Below are 15208 nucleotides of genomic sequence, written 5' to 3'. Positions count from 1 at the left end.
CTGATAGCCCTGCTCAGTTAGCACACTATCAGCCAAGGTTGTTGGCTGATAGTGACCCACACCTGTTTTCACACCTTTGAAAGCTGAGTTCAGTTTCACTAACCACACTCGGGCCTGATTACTGTCAGTCTTGCTGAATCAAGAAATCACTTAGATTAGGATTTTTCTGCCTTCAATACATTAAATCATAGTTTAGGAAGGAAGGAGGAAAATGCTTTTTCACAGCAATACACAAGGATTATTAAAATGTTAAAAGTCCTGCCTCTACAACAGTTGCTTGAAATATTAGAAATTGGTGCAAGCAGAGAAGTATTTGGAGAGTCACATGTCAGGGCTGATTTTCCTGAAACAAAGAACAACAAACTATAAAACAGGAAATTTAAAACTTGCTTGAAGCACATGCTGGTTAAAAGTAAGCCAAATAAGGCAGACGAAGCCATGACTGAGGTGCCATAGTGAAAGCAGCATGAATTACTCATGACTTTTATTTATTACTAGCTGACTGTTAATGACATGTATCAAAATTATTTTTTCTGTGTATTTAATATTTTACTTACCGATTATCTTTTTCTGTATAATATAATCATTTTAAAACATTAACATGTGTAAAGGTTATGATTGATACGGCTTCTGTAATAGCGCAGTTTCACCGCTGGGGGGCAATAAAAACCCTGAAATGAAAATGTGTGGCAGACCTGTTCACAACATGGCATCCATCCCTTTTTTCTTTCTTTCTGTTTCTTTAAATTTTCCATATAAGCAATTATAACTGATCTGGCTTTCAATTTCTCTCACCACTAGGCTTTAGAGATTGTTTAGCTTTTACCTTAACTTACATTAATCAACATCTGTGCAGTGTAACTGTTAGTAAGCAGAGTTTATATAATGTCCACATACACACACACTTAACATAAAGCATAAATGATCTATGCAAACACCGTGATATGGATCGTGCTTCACTGAGAGTAGAACAACACATCACCACACTGTGCTGACCACATTTCTGCAGCTGCTCTCGCTTCCAGACCCTGGGGCTAAACTGATGTGTGAGTTTTTATTGACAGCTCCTCTGTGTGATCCCTGCTGCCTGCCAGCTGTAGCACACAACACTGTACATGACACGCTCAGCACGGTTTGCCTACACAGAAACCAGGCGCTCTGCTTCAGGTGTGCATGTCAATGACTTTTACACACACCACATCAGCAAAATGATCTGTGTAAAATTACAAAACGTGACAGAAAACACACAAACCACACACACACACATACAAATAAAGGATCTATGCAAATACAGCGATACTCAGCAGCAGCCAAACACAAGAGTAAACAAGGGCCAAAGCATATTTTTGATTTGGTTGTCAAACAATAAGAAACATAATTAAAATAGTACTAAGCATAACGTAAACTTAAACTGATTTTACAGAAACCACATGTTTATTTTTATGCTCTCAAATATACTGAACTGAGCTTCATTCATATGATAACCTGGCTGCTAAAAGGTGACACTGATGGTGATGGACTCTTAAAATAAATGTGCATTATCGATATGCTTTTCTACTTTTTCTGATGAATCAAACTGTAAACTGCAGTTAGGGATGAACACACAGGGTGCTGTTGCAACCAAGAGCAGACAGATTATAAATCAGGGATGTTAAACTTATTTTGATCTTATGTGTGCTGGACCGGTTAAAAATGCAATAAAAAATTAAAATTAAATAAATGTATATTAAAATTAATATAAGACAAAGAAGAGCAATTTCAACAGTACGCCTCAGTTTTCCTACATGATAAAGGAATGCTGTAGTAAGGTGTAAAACCTGTGAAACTACAGTAAAAGATAAAAATGTATGTCCTCCACATTTTCCAAAGCCGTGCAGTGGGCCGGATTAGAGTTTCCGAGGGGCCGACTCTGTTCCCCCGGCCCTATGTTTGACACCCCTGCTATAATTAAGATTTTATTTGATTTTACAGTGGGTGAATAGAGAGCAGCAGGTTAATGTAAATGGTTAATACTTCCTCTGCTCTTGTGTGATTGATCGTGAAACTGCCATGTTGTGTGTGAATCTGTTAACATCGCTTGTTTGGCCTTCAGTCTACTCGGTGTTCATGATAATATTTATATATCTTTGCACTGATCGACCTGGATTTCCTCGCCCCTCCCAGCCTCCTCCCTCCTCTTCCTCCTCTCTCGTCGCGTCCTGTGCTCGCATCTCTCCCTGTGATCTCTCCTCATCCTCTTTTCTTTTTTTTTTCATGGTGGCTGCAGTTTGAAGGGCAAAGAAAATGTTTTGACTGTGAGATTTTATTTATGTTATTGTTGTTGCTGTTGTCTTCTTCTTCTTTCTTTTTTTTTTAAATTCCGGGGGACTCTCAAGGTTGACGCGGGCGTCATGACTTTTAAGTGACCACTCTGCCACAGCAATCGGTGATGTAACACGACTGGTTCCTGCTTCCCGGCTAGTCCCCTCCACCACCAGCAAAGCCAGCACATCCAGCAGGAGCAGCTCCACCGCTCGAGCCTTCTTCCCTCGGGGGAAACACTACCACCTGCCGCCACATCTCGCCCCTTATGACCGTCTCAAAGGTGAGTTCCCTTCAGCTCCAACTTCTCGCTTTGTGTTGCTTACTTGCCATCACGCACTCGCTGCGTGTGCGGGTGGGACACTTTGGGGGGGTCTGAGCTGCAGCCGGAGTTGGAGCTGTGCCATGCGGCTCCACAGCAGGTTGGATTTCAGCGGACGACTTTGCGGCAGCCACGAGGTTTGTTTGCACGCGTTTCATCCACACACACACACCGCTCCAACGTCTTGCTTGGTATTTGACAATGTGACGCAGAAGTGTGCAGCGGTTTCTGTTACACCTGATTCCCCCCCCCCCCCCGCACACACAGTATAGCACGACTGCATAGCTCTCTGCTGTTTCTCTGTTTGCATGGGTGGAAACCGAAAACCTGCACTGTCAACTTCACCATGTTTAAACGGAGTGAGTACAGTAGTTGATCTAATTGATTATACGTTAAGTGGACACTTTATTAGATACATCTTACTAGTCCTGGGTTGGATCTGCTTTTTGCCTTCTTCATGGCACAGGTGCTGGAAACATCTCTGAGAGATTTTGGTCCATACTGACAGGATGGCACATTAGATGTGCTCTGTTAGACTGAGGTTTGGACTGTGGGGGTCATTACAGTGAAGTCACCTGTGTTCAAGAAACCAGTCTGAGATGATTTGAACTTTGTGACATGGTGTGTTAACTACAGCAACCAGTGGAACATGTCATCATAAAAGGATGGACATGGTCATAATGCTTAGATAAGCCATTATCTGTGGCAAAGATGCTCAGTTGGATCTAAGGATGCCAAAGTGTGCTGAGAAAACATCCTTCACACCATTACATCACCAACATGAACCGTCAATACGAGGCAGGATGGATCCCTGCTTTCATGTTGTTTGCACCAAAACCTGACCCAGCCATTTCAGCGAGACTCGTCAGATCTGTTGTCCAATTCTGGCGAGCGTGTATGAACTGTAGCCTCAATGTGGTCTTCTGCTTCATGCTCTTCTGCGTACCTCGGCTGTAAAGCGTCACTGTTGCCTTTCTGTATGCTTGAGACAGTCTGATGATGGTGTATGAAAATCCCAGTATAGATCACCAGCTTGTCTGCCACATTCAGAGTCACTCAAATCCCCTTTCTTCCTCATTCTGATGCTCAGGTTTAACTTCAGCAGGTCGTCTTGAGCACATCTACGTGTGATTGGCTGATTAGATATGGGGGTTAATGAAAGCAGTTTAATGAATAAAATTGAAAGGAATTGAAAATAGAATTGAATCCATAATTAGGTTTGTTTTAAAAAGTATTTAGATTTTCACATCTAATGATCTCTAGTATTTGAAGTTTAGAAAATTTTAGCTGTGAAATCCACATTTGTCTTATTTTTTAATTCCAGCTATCATTCCAGAGCACACACATGCTTAGCTGTCACGTATGACGGAGAAAAGCACACCGTCCTGAACATTCTCTCTTTTTAATCAAGATAGCTGTCAAATCAAGGCAACAGCTAAAAATGAGCACTTTCACCAAACAAGTACTGAAAAAGATTGATATTAAAATAAAATGCTTCTTCCTTTTCTTTTATATGAACCATAATCCAGTATTTAGGTTGTTGGACAAAGCAGCCTTTTTAAAAAAAATCTTATTGTTTCTGGTTGTTTTAAAAATATTAGCTCAGCAGAAAACAGTTTATGCATATTTTTAAATAATTCTTTAAAATCGATAACTGAAGTTTTAGTTTACTTTTCATCTTAGCATTAAAGGAAAAAAGTAATCCCTACAGATGGCTAATTAGTTATCTGATTAATTTTCAAACAACCTTGTGAACACGTTAGCATTTTAAATAATACTTTTGTTTTGGAAAAGCACTTTAAAGTTGTTTCATTATTCAGGACCTGCGAGTCGCACGTTTGTATTTTTTCTTGGGAGCAAACACAAAATCCAAACAGTGTTACCCTGATAAAGCTGTAATCAAAATGCTGCAGGTCCCATCAGCCAGTATATTGTGAATAGATTTGGTGTGCCCGTTCAGTGTAAACACCTCCCTGCTTCTAAGTGAAGCCTGTTATTTCTGCTCTGTGGGTGGCTGGACTCTTTCAGGCCACCAGTTCACCAGATTGTTTGGATCCATTGTGGGTTTTTTTTTTTTTTTTTATTCACTTCTGTCTGGACGGGTGTAAATAAACTTAAGACAAAGAAAAATAACAGCTTGAGAGCTGTGTTTAATGAACCGAGTCTAATGCTCACCACATGTGGAGCTGTGGGACAAATTTAGGACTTCAGTGCCAGTTGGCTCTTCAAGTGTGGCAGTGCACATCAGTTTCACTGAAGGCCGGTCCAGAGCGTGCGCCGTGATTGGACCAAATGAATATTTGTATAATTTTCAGATGTTTTTTATCAAATTCTTCCTTCTGTTGTATTTTTCCAGAAGTTGTGGTTAGTTGGTTCAGCGAAAGTCCCATTTCACTGCATTTATTGTCGCAGTTTGATATTGATATTCTCAATTTTCCTGTAGCATTAGATAAAAACAGAGGTTTGTATCCAAGGTGAATATTTGGGGGGGATGAGACTGCAGATTTTTGTAAACCTTATCCAGTCTGTTTGGGAGTCACTCCGAGTCACAGCGCAGTGTTTGGAGACAGGTTGCCTCCCACCAGGTGACCTGTTCAATTCCTGGCCCACATAATGAGGCGTTGGCTCTGTGGAACCAGTTGGTCGTCGCAGCTAATCACAAACTGTTGCTGAAAGTGGAAAAAATCGATTTAATCAGTGGGCAGCCATTTTTTTCCCTTCCTCTCTTCCCAAGTCAAAACAAGGGATTTTTACTCTATTTTTATTCTACTGTGACAGAGCCGTACAGTGTTTTGGTTTGGTGCGCATGCAATGTTTTTAATCCTTTTCTACACTTTTATCACTAACACCTTCAAAATTAGCTCAAAGAACAGTTTACATTTATTAATGAGCCTCATCAATAATAAACCCAACTTAGGCCAGCCCAACTTACTGCTTCCAGCTATTGGTAGGAGTCTTTCCTGTGAGATTCATGCAGCTTTACAGGGTTAGCTACATGAGTATCCATTTGACAGATGAGCTGTTATAAAGTCACAACTGAATCATGCATTACACAGCAGCTTTCTTCAGGTTGAGTCACGACTGACGCCATCAGGGTGTTTTTTTTTGGTGATCATTTCTATTAAAGCCCCTTTTGCAGCTTTTCGGGACTTGACTTTGAAATCTGCTTCTTTAAAAAAAAAAAAAAAGAAAAAAGAAAAAAAAGAAATTACGGATTAATAGGTTACAGGTATATTTGTGACTTCTCAAAGCAATAAAACAACAAACAAAATATATCAATGGGTATCCTAGCAACCTTGAAAACAGACTTTAAGGTTGCTGATATGGCTAGATAAAACATCGTCACCCATGGACATACTTTCCACTGTTCAACAGGTTAGGAAATCATAAATGAACTAATAAAAAAGTTTGGTCATCAACCCCGGCGGCAACGCTGGGTTGGTGATCATTAAATTTATCAAGCTGAAACTGTCAACCCCACCTGTTAGCTCGAAAGTGGCAGCCCTGACTGTTAGGTGGAAACATTTAGCTCCCCCATGACTATGACATATTTTCACTCTGTACTGATTAAACTTAATAAGATCCAAGTTCAAGGCTCCTTTCGGGGGCTGACCTCAGACACCAGTCTGGCCTTTCCGCCCATCTTAATGCTAAGCTAAGTAGCTCCTAAACACTTTCCAAGCATTTAACACTCAAAAAGAAGCTCCAAAAATGTCGAGCTGCTCCGTTTAAAGGTGTAAAATAATAGTGTTTAGTTTAAGAATTGACCTTTGGCTCCTTTTTTAAATATTTCCTAATGATATACTAACAGTTCGCTGCTCCCCCTCTTTGGGAATTTTATCAGAGCGCATGAGATAAACGGCGAGGTCAGTTACCGCTCTTCAGCTTGGCGGAGGCTTGATGCAAATTTTTCTCTGCGCCCCTGACAAAGAAAAGTCTGTAGCTAATGAACAGCGAACATGTTTTGGGGTTGCGCAGAGTTTAAGACTAATGCGTGTCAGCTTGAGGCACGACTTTTGGTGCCGTGCTGTGTGGAGAGGTGTCATACCAGCTCTCGAGTTGTCTAATTAGGCCTCATCCACCTAATGGCCAACCCGCTGCCAAAAAGAGCATTAGACTAATGAGTTTGCCACACGTCTGCACTTGTGTGAAACAAAAATCTCCCGACCACAAATGAACCCTCCCTGCTGTAGCCGGCTTTGAACTCGGTGAAAATTCTTGACAGTCTCATTTTTAACGAGGTGTTTGTGGGATTTGAAGGCACCACAGGCTCTTCTGTTTAAATCCACTGTAGAGAGAGTAAAAAAATCTGCTGTGCACTTTCATGTTAGGGCCATAAAATGCTAACCTGGCATGTCATCACACAGACTGTTAAACACATACCTGAGATTCCCTTGCTTTGTCCAGCCTGTGACGTGTGCTGTTTGCTATGTAGGTCCTCGTTTCTTCAGAATCTCTGAGCAGAGCCTCTTTTGTTTTTTTTGTTTTGTTTTTTTTTCCTGCTGTGGAAATACTTGGCTGTTTATCTTGTAGTATAACTTAATGTCACTCACATCCGGAGCAGTGATGAGGCGCTTGCTGCTGCTGCTGTTAGGAGTCAGTCTTTCCTTCTGTAACACCTGCAATGAACTGAAGGTGTGCTTTTGAGCAAACATGCCCTTGAATCAACCCGATGACCTGAGCGCTAGAAAATCTGTGCTGGATATATGCGGCTGTTAAGCTGCTGTTGTGCAATAAAGTGAAGACAAACCTGTTGTTGCGGGCCATTTAGTCCCCTGTATGACTGCAGCCAGAGCTTGGTTTGCATTTCCAGCAGTAACCTGTAACCTGTGGGAGGCCTCAGGGTGAGGCAAGGCATGTATCTCCCAGCTGGCTTGGAAAGACCTCAGTATCACACTGGAAAAGCTGGAAGAGGTGTAGAGGGGGGCCTGGGCGCCCTAGCAACCCAGACCCAGGCAAGCAGCAGAAGCTGGATAGATCGATAAGCAAATCTAGCAGCCAGTATGAGCTGTTTTTAAAAGAGAAAAAAAAATTATATAAAAATGTGTTGTAACAGAGCTGGAAGAACAAACAGATTAATTAATCAGAAATGTGTTGCGAGAATCATGTAATTAATTTTTAGTAGTGTTAAATTCACTGATCTGATTTTCATCGATGACCTATCTTGTTTTAAAAAAGCTTAAAATTGTACCAATTGAGGGTAAAATGTTTTGCTTATGTAACATGTTTATTTTTTTATCTAAATTTGGGCATTTGGAGTCCACTGGGACTCAGCTTTTTGGAGCCAGCCTCCAGGGGCCCGTGGAGCAGCTGCAGTTCTTCAGTGGCTGGACGTTGCTCTTTGGGGATTCAGTGATTTTAAGCATTTAAAAGTAATAAATCTGCAAAAACAACTTCAACAATGGTCACTGTAGTCATTAAATGTTCAGGATTGTAGCTGTGCATGGTTTTGTCTTTGCAGCATTGTGTGTGTGTCTGTCTCAATCATGCATTTTTACTTTCTTTGTTGAGGGTTACATCCCTGATTTATTAAGAGGAAAACCCTGAAACTGAAGCAGCTCATGTCACATGTCCTCTGTTGCCATTACAGACCCGACTTTGTGCCCTGAGGTGATGTTGGAGAACCCTGTGTCCTCAATAAATGGTGCCTCATACATGACTGTACCTCCAGAACAAAGCCCCCCGTGGCCTTAAGACTCTTACTCTCTGCCCCCGCCACACCTCCTGTGGTTCAGTTTTCACTAAAACTAATGAAGGCCTGCTTCACTGCCCGGCAGGGTCAGAGTGATTTCACGGTACTTGTGGCCTCTTTCAGTTAATCCTGCTGTTCTCACACTGTCAATAAAACATCTGGTATGCACTTATTCTGTCTTTGCCAGGATTTTCTAACAGGTGGAAATCTTTTGAGTGTTCTTTCTTCGGAGATTGTGTGCCCTCAAAAACTCAGAGTAACACAAATTTCTGGTGATTTATTTTTCTTAAGTGCACCTAAGCAATAGTTTTCTAAAGTTCTTCATTGGGCATTGGCTGCTTTTTCACTCATGTTCAGTTCAGTCCTTGTATCTCACCATTTTCAGAGGAAGTCTTTATTAGCTTTTTTCAGTCGCTTAATTCTGATCTGTGACTCATTCAAACATAGAAAGTACGTAACTCCACAGGTGAACCAGTGTTGTGTCTACACATACCAGACAACATGGCAAAAAACAATTTAAAATTGCATCTTTATGCACTTTGTTACCAGCAGCCTGTCAGAGAATTCACTCCCATTTCTTTAGTTGAATCCATGAAAATAGATATCACAGTCTGGCCGACCCAAAGTAGTATTTTTGCACTAAGGTGATTCCCGAAGAGGTATTAGCCAAAAACCTGTCACTCTCTGTAACAGTGTGCAGTGTGTCCTTAGAAAAAATTGAGGAAACTGGACAAATGGAAGACAAAAAAGAAGGGGCAGGCCTAAGAATCCATCGATAGCAGATTAACAGTATCTGAAAGACATGTCTTTAAGAAATAGGGGGGGAAAAAAAAAATCCAGCAACGACCGAACACAGGACCTGAGATAAGCACGTTAATCCTTATTTTAACGCTCTTCTCTCTTGGTGTCTTTTTTGAGAAGTGTGAGCAGAAGCCAGATTTTTGAGTTGTTATGTTGATTCATCACCGGGGAGTTGTCGTCTGGTATTCGTGGATCATCATTTGATGCTTCAGCCTGGCGGTCAAACTGAATAAAATCTGCAGAGTATTGGGCTTTAGTAAACAATCTGCTGGTGGATATTGGGGAAGATTACTGTACTTGTCCTGACAATGGTTTAAAAATCCCGAAAATGCTCTTATATAAATCGAGAGGGTGCATGTGACCACAGAAGCTCTCTGTCTTTGTCCCAAAGACTACAAACTTCGCTTAAACAAGCTGTCGTCTGCTGTTTGTCACTGCAGGGCATTTACAGTGCCAGGCATAATGACTCCTCCAACAATGGCTTCGAAAGTCTTGTTTGTCTTTCCACCCTGACCTTCTTTTTCTTTTACTGTTACGTCACTGACACTCAGATCAGTCGTGGCAGGTTGCCGTGCACGTTTCTGACATGACAGCTGTTTGGGGATTATCCGGCACCACGTGGGTCAAACAGAGAGGGGATTATTTTAGAAAATATAGACTGAGTCAGTAAATGTGTGCACAGTACAAGTAAAATACTGCAGGCCAAGCTTCAGAGTGAACAGCTGGTTAGCACCTGAAGGGTTTATATGCGGTTTCTTTGGTAGTTGTTCTATTGAGGCGTCTGATGACATCATGCGCACATTGCTTGAGAATTGTTTGCCATGTTGGCTGTGACACAGCCACTGGTTGGCGGGAAAAAACATGAATCTCCTGACCAGTTGGCAGTGGTTCCTGAAGGTTACTGGCTCTTGCTGGATGAGGTTGCACCAAAAACTTCCTTGTGTTGCTTTGGTTGCTATCAGATTGCCACAGTTGTCTGTAGTTTTTTTTTTTTTCCCCCTCAGCCGTAAAAGGCTGATAGGGTGTCGCTGTCACCCCGCTGGACAGGTGGCCAGCTGTCCAAGTTTGTGAATGCAATAACTCAGGAATGAGGCAACATAGGATTTTCAAGATCATCCCATTGAAGCATTTACTGAAACTCTGTATAATATCAGTAAGTTTTGATTAAAGGTCACGTTTGTTTAGTTTGGTGCTTTTTTTTTTTCATTTTTAAGAATTCCCATATAAAGATCAGAAGCTTCTGGTCGGACTTATAAAAACCCCGCTGCTTCAGGCAGCGTGCGCTCCGGTTGTTTTTGAAGTTGGCAGCTCTTAGTCATGAAGCAGATGGGTCAGCAGAGTCTTATTTATTATTCATGATAACGAGTGGTTGGCCACACACACACACACACACAGGTGTGTGTGTGGGTGTTTCAGCCTGTTGGTTCATGAGATTTAAAGTTGCACATCATGAAAATTACTGTTAGAACAGTTGCAGACTTGGTCTCTGATGCCATGTTTGCTTATTAAACCCGACAACTGCTTTCCACAGATAAGTTTACAGGGTGATTAGAATAAGTGGCTCTGTGTACTCAAAAATATACCGTATTTTCACGACCATAAGACGCACTGTGCTAAAAGACGCAGTCTCAGTTATGTGTGCCATTACTGTATTTAACACACACACATAAGGCGCACTGGATCATAGGGCGCATACAAGTACCGTATGCGTATTTAAAAATAAAGCGGGAGCAAACCTGAGTTCGGTACCTTACTCACATTTTTATTACCAGTAATCGTCATCATCAACAACACACAAGCATACAAGTGTGTGTATTTAAAAATAAAGCAGGAGCAAAACAAAGTTTGGTACTCACATTTTTATCATCAATCAAACCCATCGAAGTCCTCATCCTCTGTGTCTGAATTGAACAGCTGTGCTAAATCTTCATCAAACATGCCAGGTTCACTTTCTTCACTGTCAGAGTCACTTTCCGTGCCGTGCGGCTCCTCGGAAATGATGCCGGCTTTCGCGAAAGCTCGAACAACAGTGCCAGCAGACATGTTAGCCCAAGCATCTACAATCCATTGGCAAATTGTGGCGTAACTCGCCCGGCGCTGGTTTCCACTCTTGGTTAAACTGTGGTCTCCATCGGTTATCCATCGCTGGATGTGTTTGTCGCCGATGTGTTTGCTGCAGTAGGAGCGGAAGATGGCCAGCTTTTCCTTATAATCCGCTGGAAGTTGCTGCGCTACCGTAGTCCTGGTCCGGATGGAAAAATGGCACCGTTTCATAAAAAGTGAAAGTGAAACTGCTTTTAGCCGAATGGTGACCGTCGAAACGCTTCTCCCGCTCGTTCTTTGCTCGATGATCGCCTTATGTCCGCGGAAACTCAGCTGCGTCTTCTTGACCTGCCGGAGCTTGTTTTCCAGCTTCCTCCACTTGCGAACCATCGATTCATTAATCTTAAATTCTCTCGCCGCTGCTCGATTTCCATGTTCCTCCGCGTAGCTGATGGCCTTCAGTTTAAACTGTGCTTCGTAAGCGTGTCTCTTTGCCATTTTCAGGGTTGTTAAAACAACGATGTCCTGCATAACGCACATACCTGTTCTTTTATACAGGTATGTGCAATAAAGTCAACGCACACACTTCACCCTTTAGCGTTCTCATGGTGTTCTCTACTACGTCCTCCTTACAACACGCAGGGCGCACTGCGCTATAGGGCGCACTGCGCTATAGGGCGCACTGCGCTATAGGGCGCACTGCGCTATAGGGCGCACTGCGCTATAGGGCGCGCCGCACTTTTTGAAGAAAATCTAAGACTTTTAAGTGCGCCTTATGGTTGTGAAAATACGGTATATTGTGTGTATGAATACATACTGTTATTTATACTTGCAGCGAGGCACGAGACTGACATTTTTGTGTGCAGACAAAAATATTTCAGCAACTGCTGGATGACTTTCTGTGTTAATGGATAAACAAACTGGCCGTGCATTTGTTGCCTGATTTACATGTGGTTTGGCAGTGAAAAGTCTGCTAACACATGGATTGCCATAAAACTTGGCACAGGCATTTAAATTCTGATCGCTTTTGTCTTTTCTTAAAGGTCTCATGTTACAGCCAGATCATTTATTCTACCGTGCCTGAATAAACCATGTTTTAGCCTGGTTCTGTCTGCACTGAGCCAGCACTCTTTGCCAACTGGGAGCAGTACTTTTCTCTTTATGATGTCTCAGGGCAGGGTTTGGCATCTGTTCCTATCAAAAGAGCCAAGATTGATCAGTTTTTGCCAAAGACATTTGTATTTAGGGGAAAACCATTATTTTTTTTTTTTATCCTTATGATGAAGATGACACAGCCTGTAAGGTATGAACTGGCCTCTCCAATTTGGGTAAAAATAATTGTCTTTTTACATGTGAACACGCTGCAGTGCGTTTTATTTAAGATTCGCTAGGAGACAGACTCTTCTGTCTAGAAAGAACACGGCAGCTTAGGTTTATAAAACAGCATCTGAACAAACCACAAGATTTCTGGATTAATGTACTTTGGACAGATGAGACAAAAGTGGAGATGTTGCACAGTGGCATGTTTGGGGAAAACAACCAACCCCCCCCCCCCTCGACGTAATCATAAATGCCTCGTACCAAACATCAAGCACGGTGGTGGAGGGGTGATGATTTGGGGTTGTTTTCCAGCCACAGGACCTCAGTACCTTGCAGTCCCTGAGTGGACCATGAACCTCTCTGTATACCGAAGTGTTATAGAGTCACGTGTGAAGCCAGTTCTTGCTGTTAAAGGTTAAATCATTGGGTATACTTAATTTATCACCAAACTGCAGAGAGTCCTGTGAACATTTTTTTCCACATGACTGTATAAACTCTAAGTTAATTGTGTGAAGTGGCCTACTTTAGTTTATGGCCTGCAGAGGTATATCCGATCTGTTGCCAGTTTACTTCATTAGCGCTAGTATGACTATGTTAGCCTGCTAATATAATGACTTAGTGAGCATGTTATAGTTGGGTTAAGCATTAGCTTTTAGCTGAAGACTACTCACAAAACCATGTATAAGTGCATTTCTTTAGCTAATGTTTGGTTTGAGGCTTCACAGACAATTTGAGTCTAGCATGTCATGTTGCATGCCACAGTGCATTAATGCAGTTAGCTAATGGGCGTGATGTGATTTGCTGTGGCCTCGTTTTGCTCGACAGCAGGATGTACACTGTGGCTGTACGCTGTCTGTGTATTGTTTATACAGAGAGGGTGAGCCTATATAATAGCAAGCCAATCCCCTGGAGTCTCAGAAAGTGAAGCTCACCTTGACTACAGTTACTATGGATAAAGTGGATGGATGGCCTCTAGCTGCTGCTAAGCTCCTCAACACTATTAATCTACATGATGAGGATCCTTGTAACTTCTTTGGTGTGCTCTAATCAGACCAGCTCATTGCCTTTGTTGAATAATGAATCATGCTTTAGCCATCTTGTCATTTAATATTCCTTATGTGTATAAAATAAATTATTAATTCTCATAAAAAGGTCCTCTTAGACTAATTTTAGAACATCCAACCTAATTTGGTGCACATTTTTTCCCACTTTTCTCCCTTTGATGTAGAATATTTTTAACTCTGTCAGGAGTTTTCACTGCAAACATCACCAGCTGGCTGCAAAACAGCTTTACTTAGTTATAATTGATATAAGATAAAAAGACACTCCCTCAAGGATACACACACACACACACACACACTTGTCTCTATTCTGTGATGTGACACGATGTGTGCTTATAACCAGCCATATAATGTGATTAATATTTTAATAGGCCTGCAGTTTCTCAATGAAACGGCTCCTCGCACAGCTGAGATCTAGGTCACTTGGCGACGTTTTATGTACTTTATTTTATTTATTGTAAACAGACATGGAAACGCTTAATGTGTCCCATCTGAAAATAAGAGGTAAAAGGCATCGATGTATTCATATAAATATAACCATTTACAGCAAATAGTGCTGTTTCTGTCCTGAAAAAAGCCAAAAACACTTCATCCCTGCAGTTTGCTTAAGAAACGGCTACCAGACCACAAATTAAGCCAGTATGATTCTGGATTTTAAACTCTTGTGGTGATTTGTGTTCTATATTATTTTTATGTCTGTAAAAGGTTTGCAAAGACAAGTAACTTAAGTAGTAACTTAGTATCTGTGCTATTATGTAAAGCATGTGCATCATGTCTGCTGTGCAGCTAATGTGGCACACCTTAAAGTAAAGCCACTACTCACTCCTCACTTCACTTTCATTATTAAGTAGACATGAGCAACAGGGACCATGTATATAGAAAAAATGGCTTGTTCGCCATGACGTCACCCATTGGGGTGGGACAAAGCTGCCAACTATTAGAGGGCAGAGGCTTTACTCACGAAAAGCAACCATATGTAACCAATGCCTCATTTTTGTGCACAAACTGACCAATCAGAGCAGACGGAGGAAGGGTCACAGTAAAATGTCTCAGGCACAGGACAGCTGCTTAGTGTAGGCACAGACTGGGCCAATACTAACACTCACTCTCGTTTTAGGAGAGTTATAATACCCAATAACTAAATGTGATGGAGCTAAAGCTTATTATTAGTCACTACAATACAACAGGTCGACTCTTTAGGTAACTATTGACAATGGGAGTGGTGACTGAACCAGGCTGGGGTTTGAGACACAGAGATGACTTGAACACTTAGTTAGTATCAGATTACACGGATGTTTTCAGGAGCCTTCCTAAGAAATTACAGATGCCTTTCTGGGAAATCAACAGATGGAAAGAAGTTCAACTGTAACTGCTCTGACTGCCTGTCTGTGACGTGATCGTCATGCGTTGCATGCAGTATGACCATTTCCAGCTAAATCTCTTAATGAAAGTTAAGGGAAAAAAAGCGATTTTCTTTCCTGGTTGTCAAATCCAGAATCTCGCTTTATATACCGTTTCTATGATCCTCACAGTTGGCTTACATGTGCGACAACTGAGAGAGGTGCCTGTAGATGAATCGGGATGAATAACGGATTTCAACATGCTTCGTGATCTATAAAATGAGTAACAGTACATGGTTTGAATGCTTTTCCAACAACTTCGTGGTCC

General features: G+C 41.6%; 1 protein-coding gene across 5 annotated transcripts in view; it reads left to right on the top strand.

Annotated features, from left to right (window-relative positions):
- Positions 1-2201: 2201 nt before the first annotated feature.
- Positions 2202-15208, top strand: part of coro2aa (coronin 2Aa) — a 50481-nt gene continuing 37474 nt past the window's right edge. Inside the window, exon 1 of one of the 5 annotated variants that reach the window (XM_080881443.1) lies at positions 2202-2584. Coding sequence is in view for 2 of the 5 variants with exons in the window: in XM_080881439.1 (XP_080737565.1) it covers positions 2707-2760 (54 nt within the window). In the remaining 3 variants the exon portion in view is untranslated. The other 4 variants (XM_080881441.1, XM_080881439.1, XM_080881444.1 and 1 more) reach the window with 4 other exon arrangements.

Source organism: Rhamphochromis sp. 'chilingali', assembly GCF_963969265.1.
Source record: "Rhamphochromis sp. 'chilingali' genome assembly, chromosome: 4".
Lineage (NCBI taxonomy): Eukaryota > Metazoa > Chordata > Actinopteri > Cichliformes > Cichlidae > Rhamphochromis > Rhamphochromis sp. 'chilingali'.
This window is presented reverse-complemented; position numbering and strand designations above follow the sequence as displayed.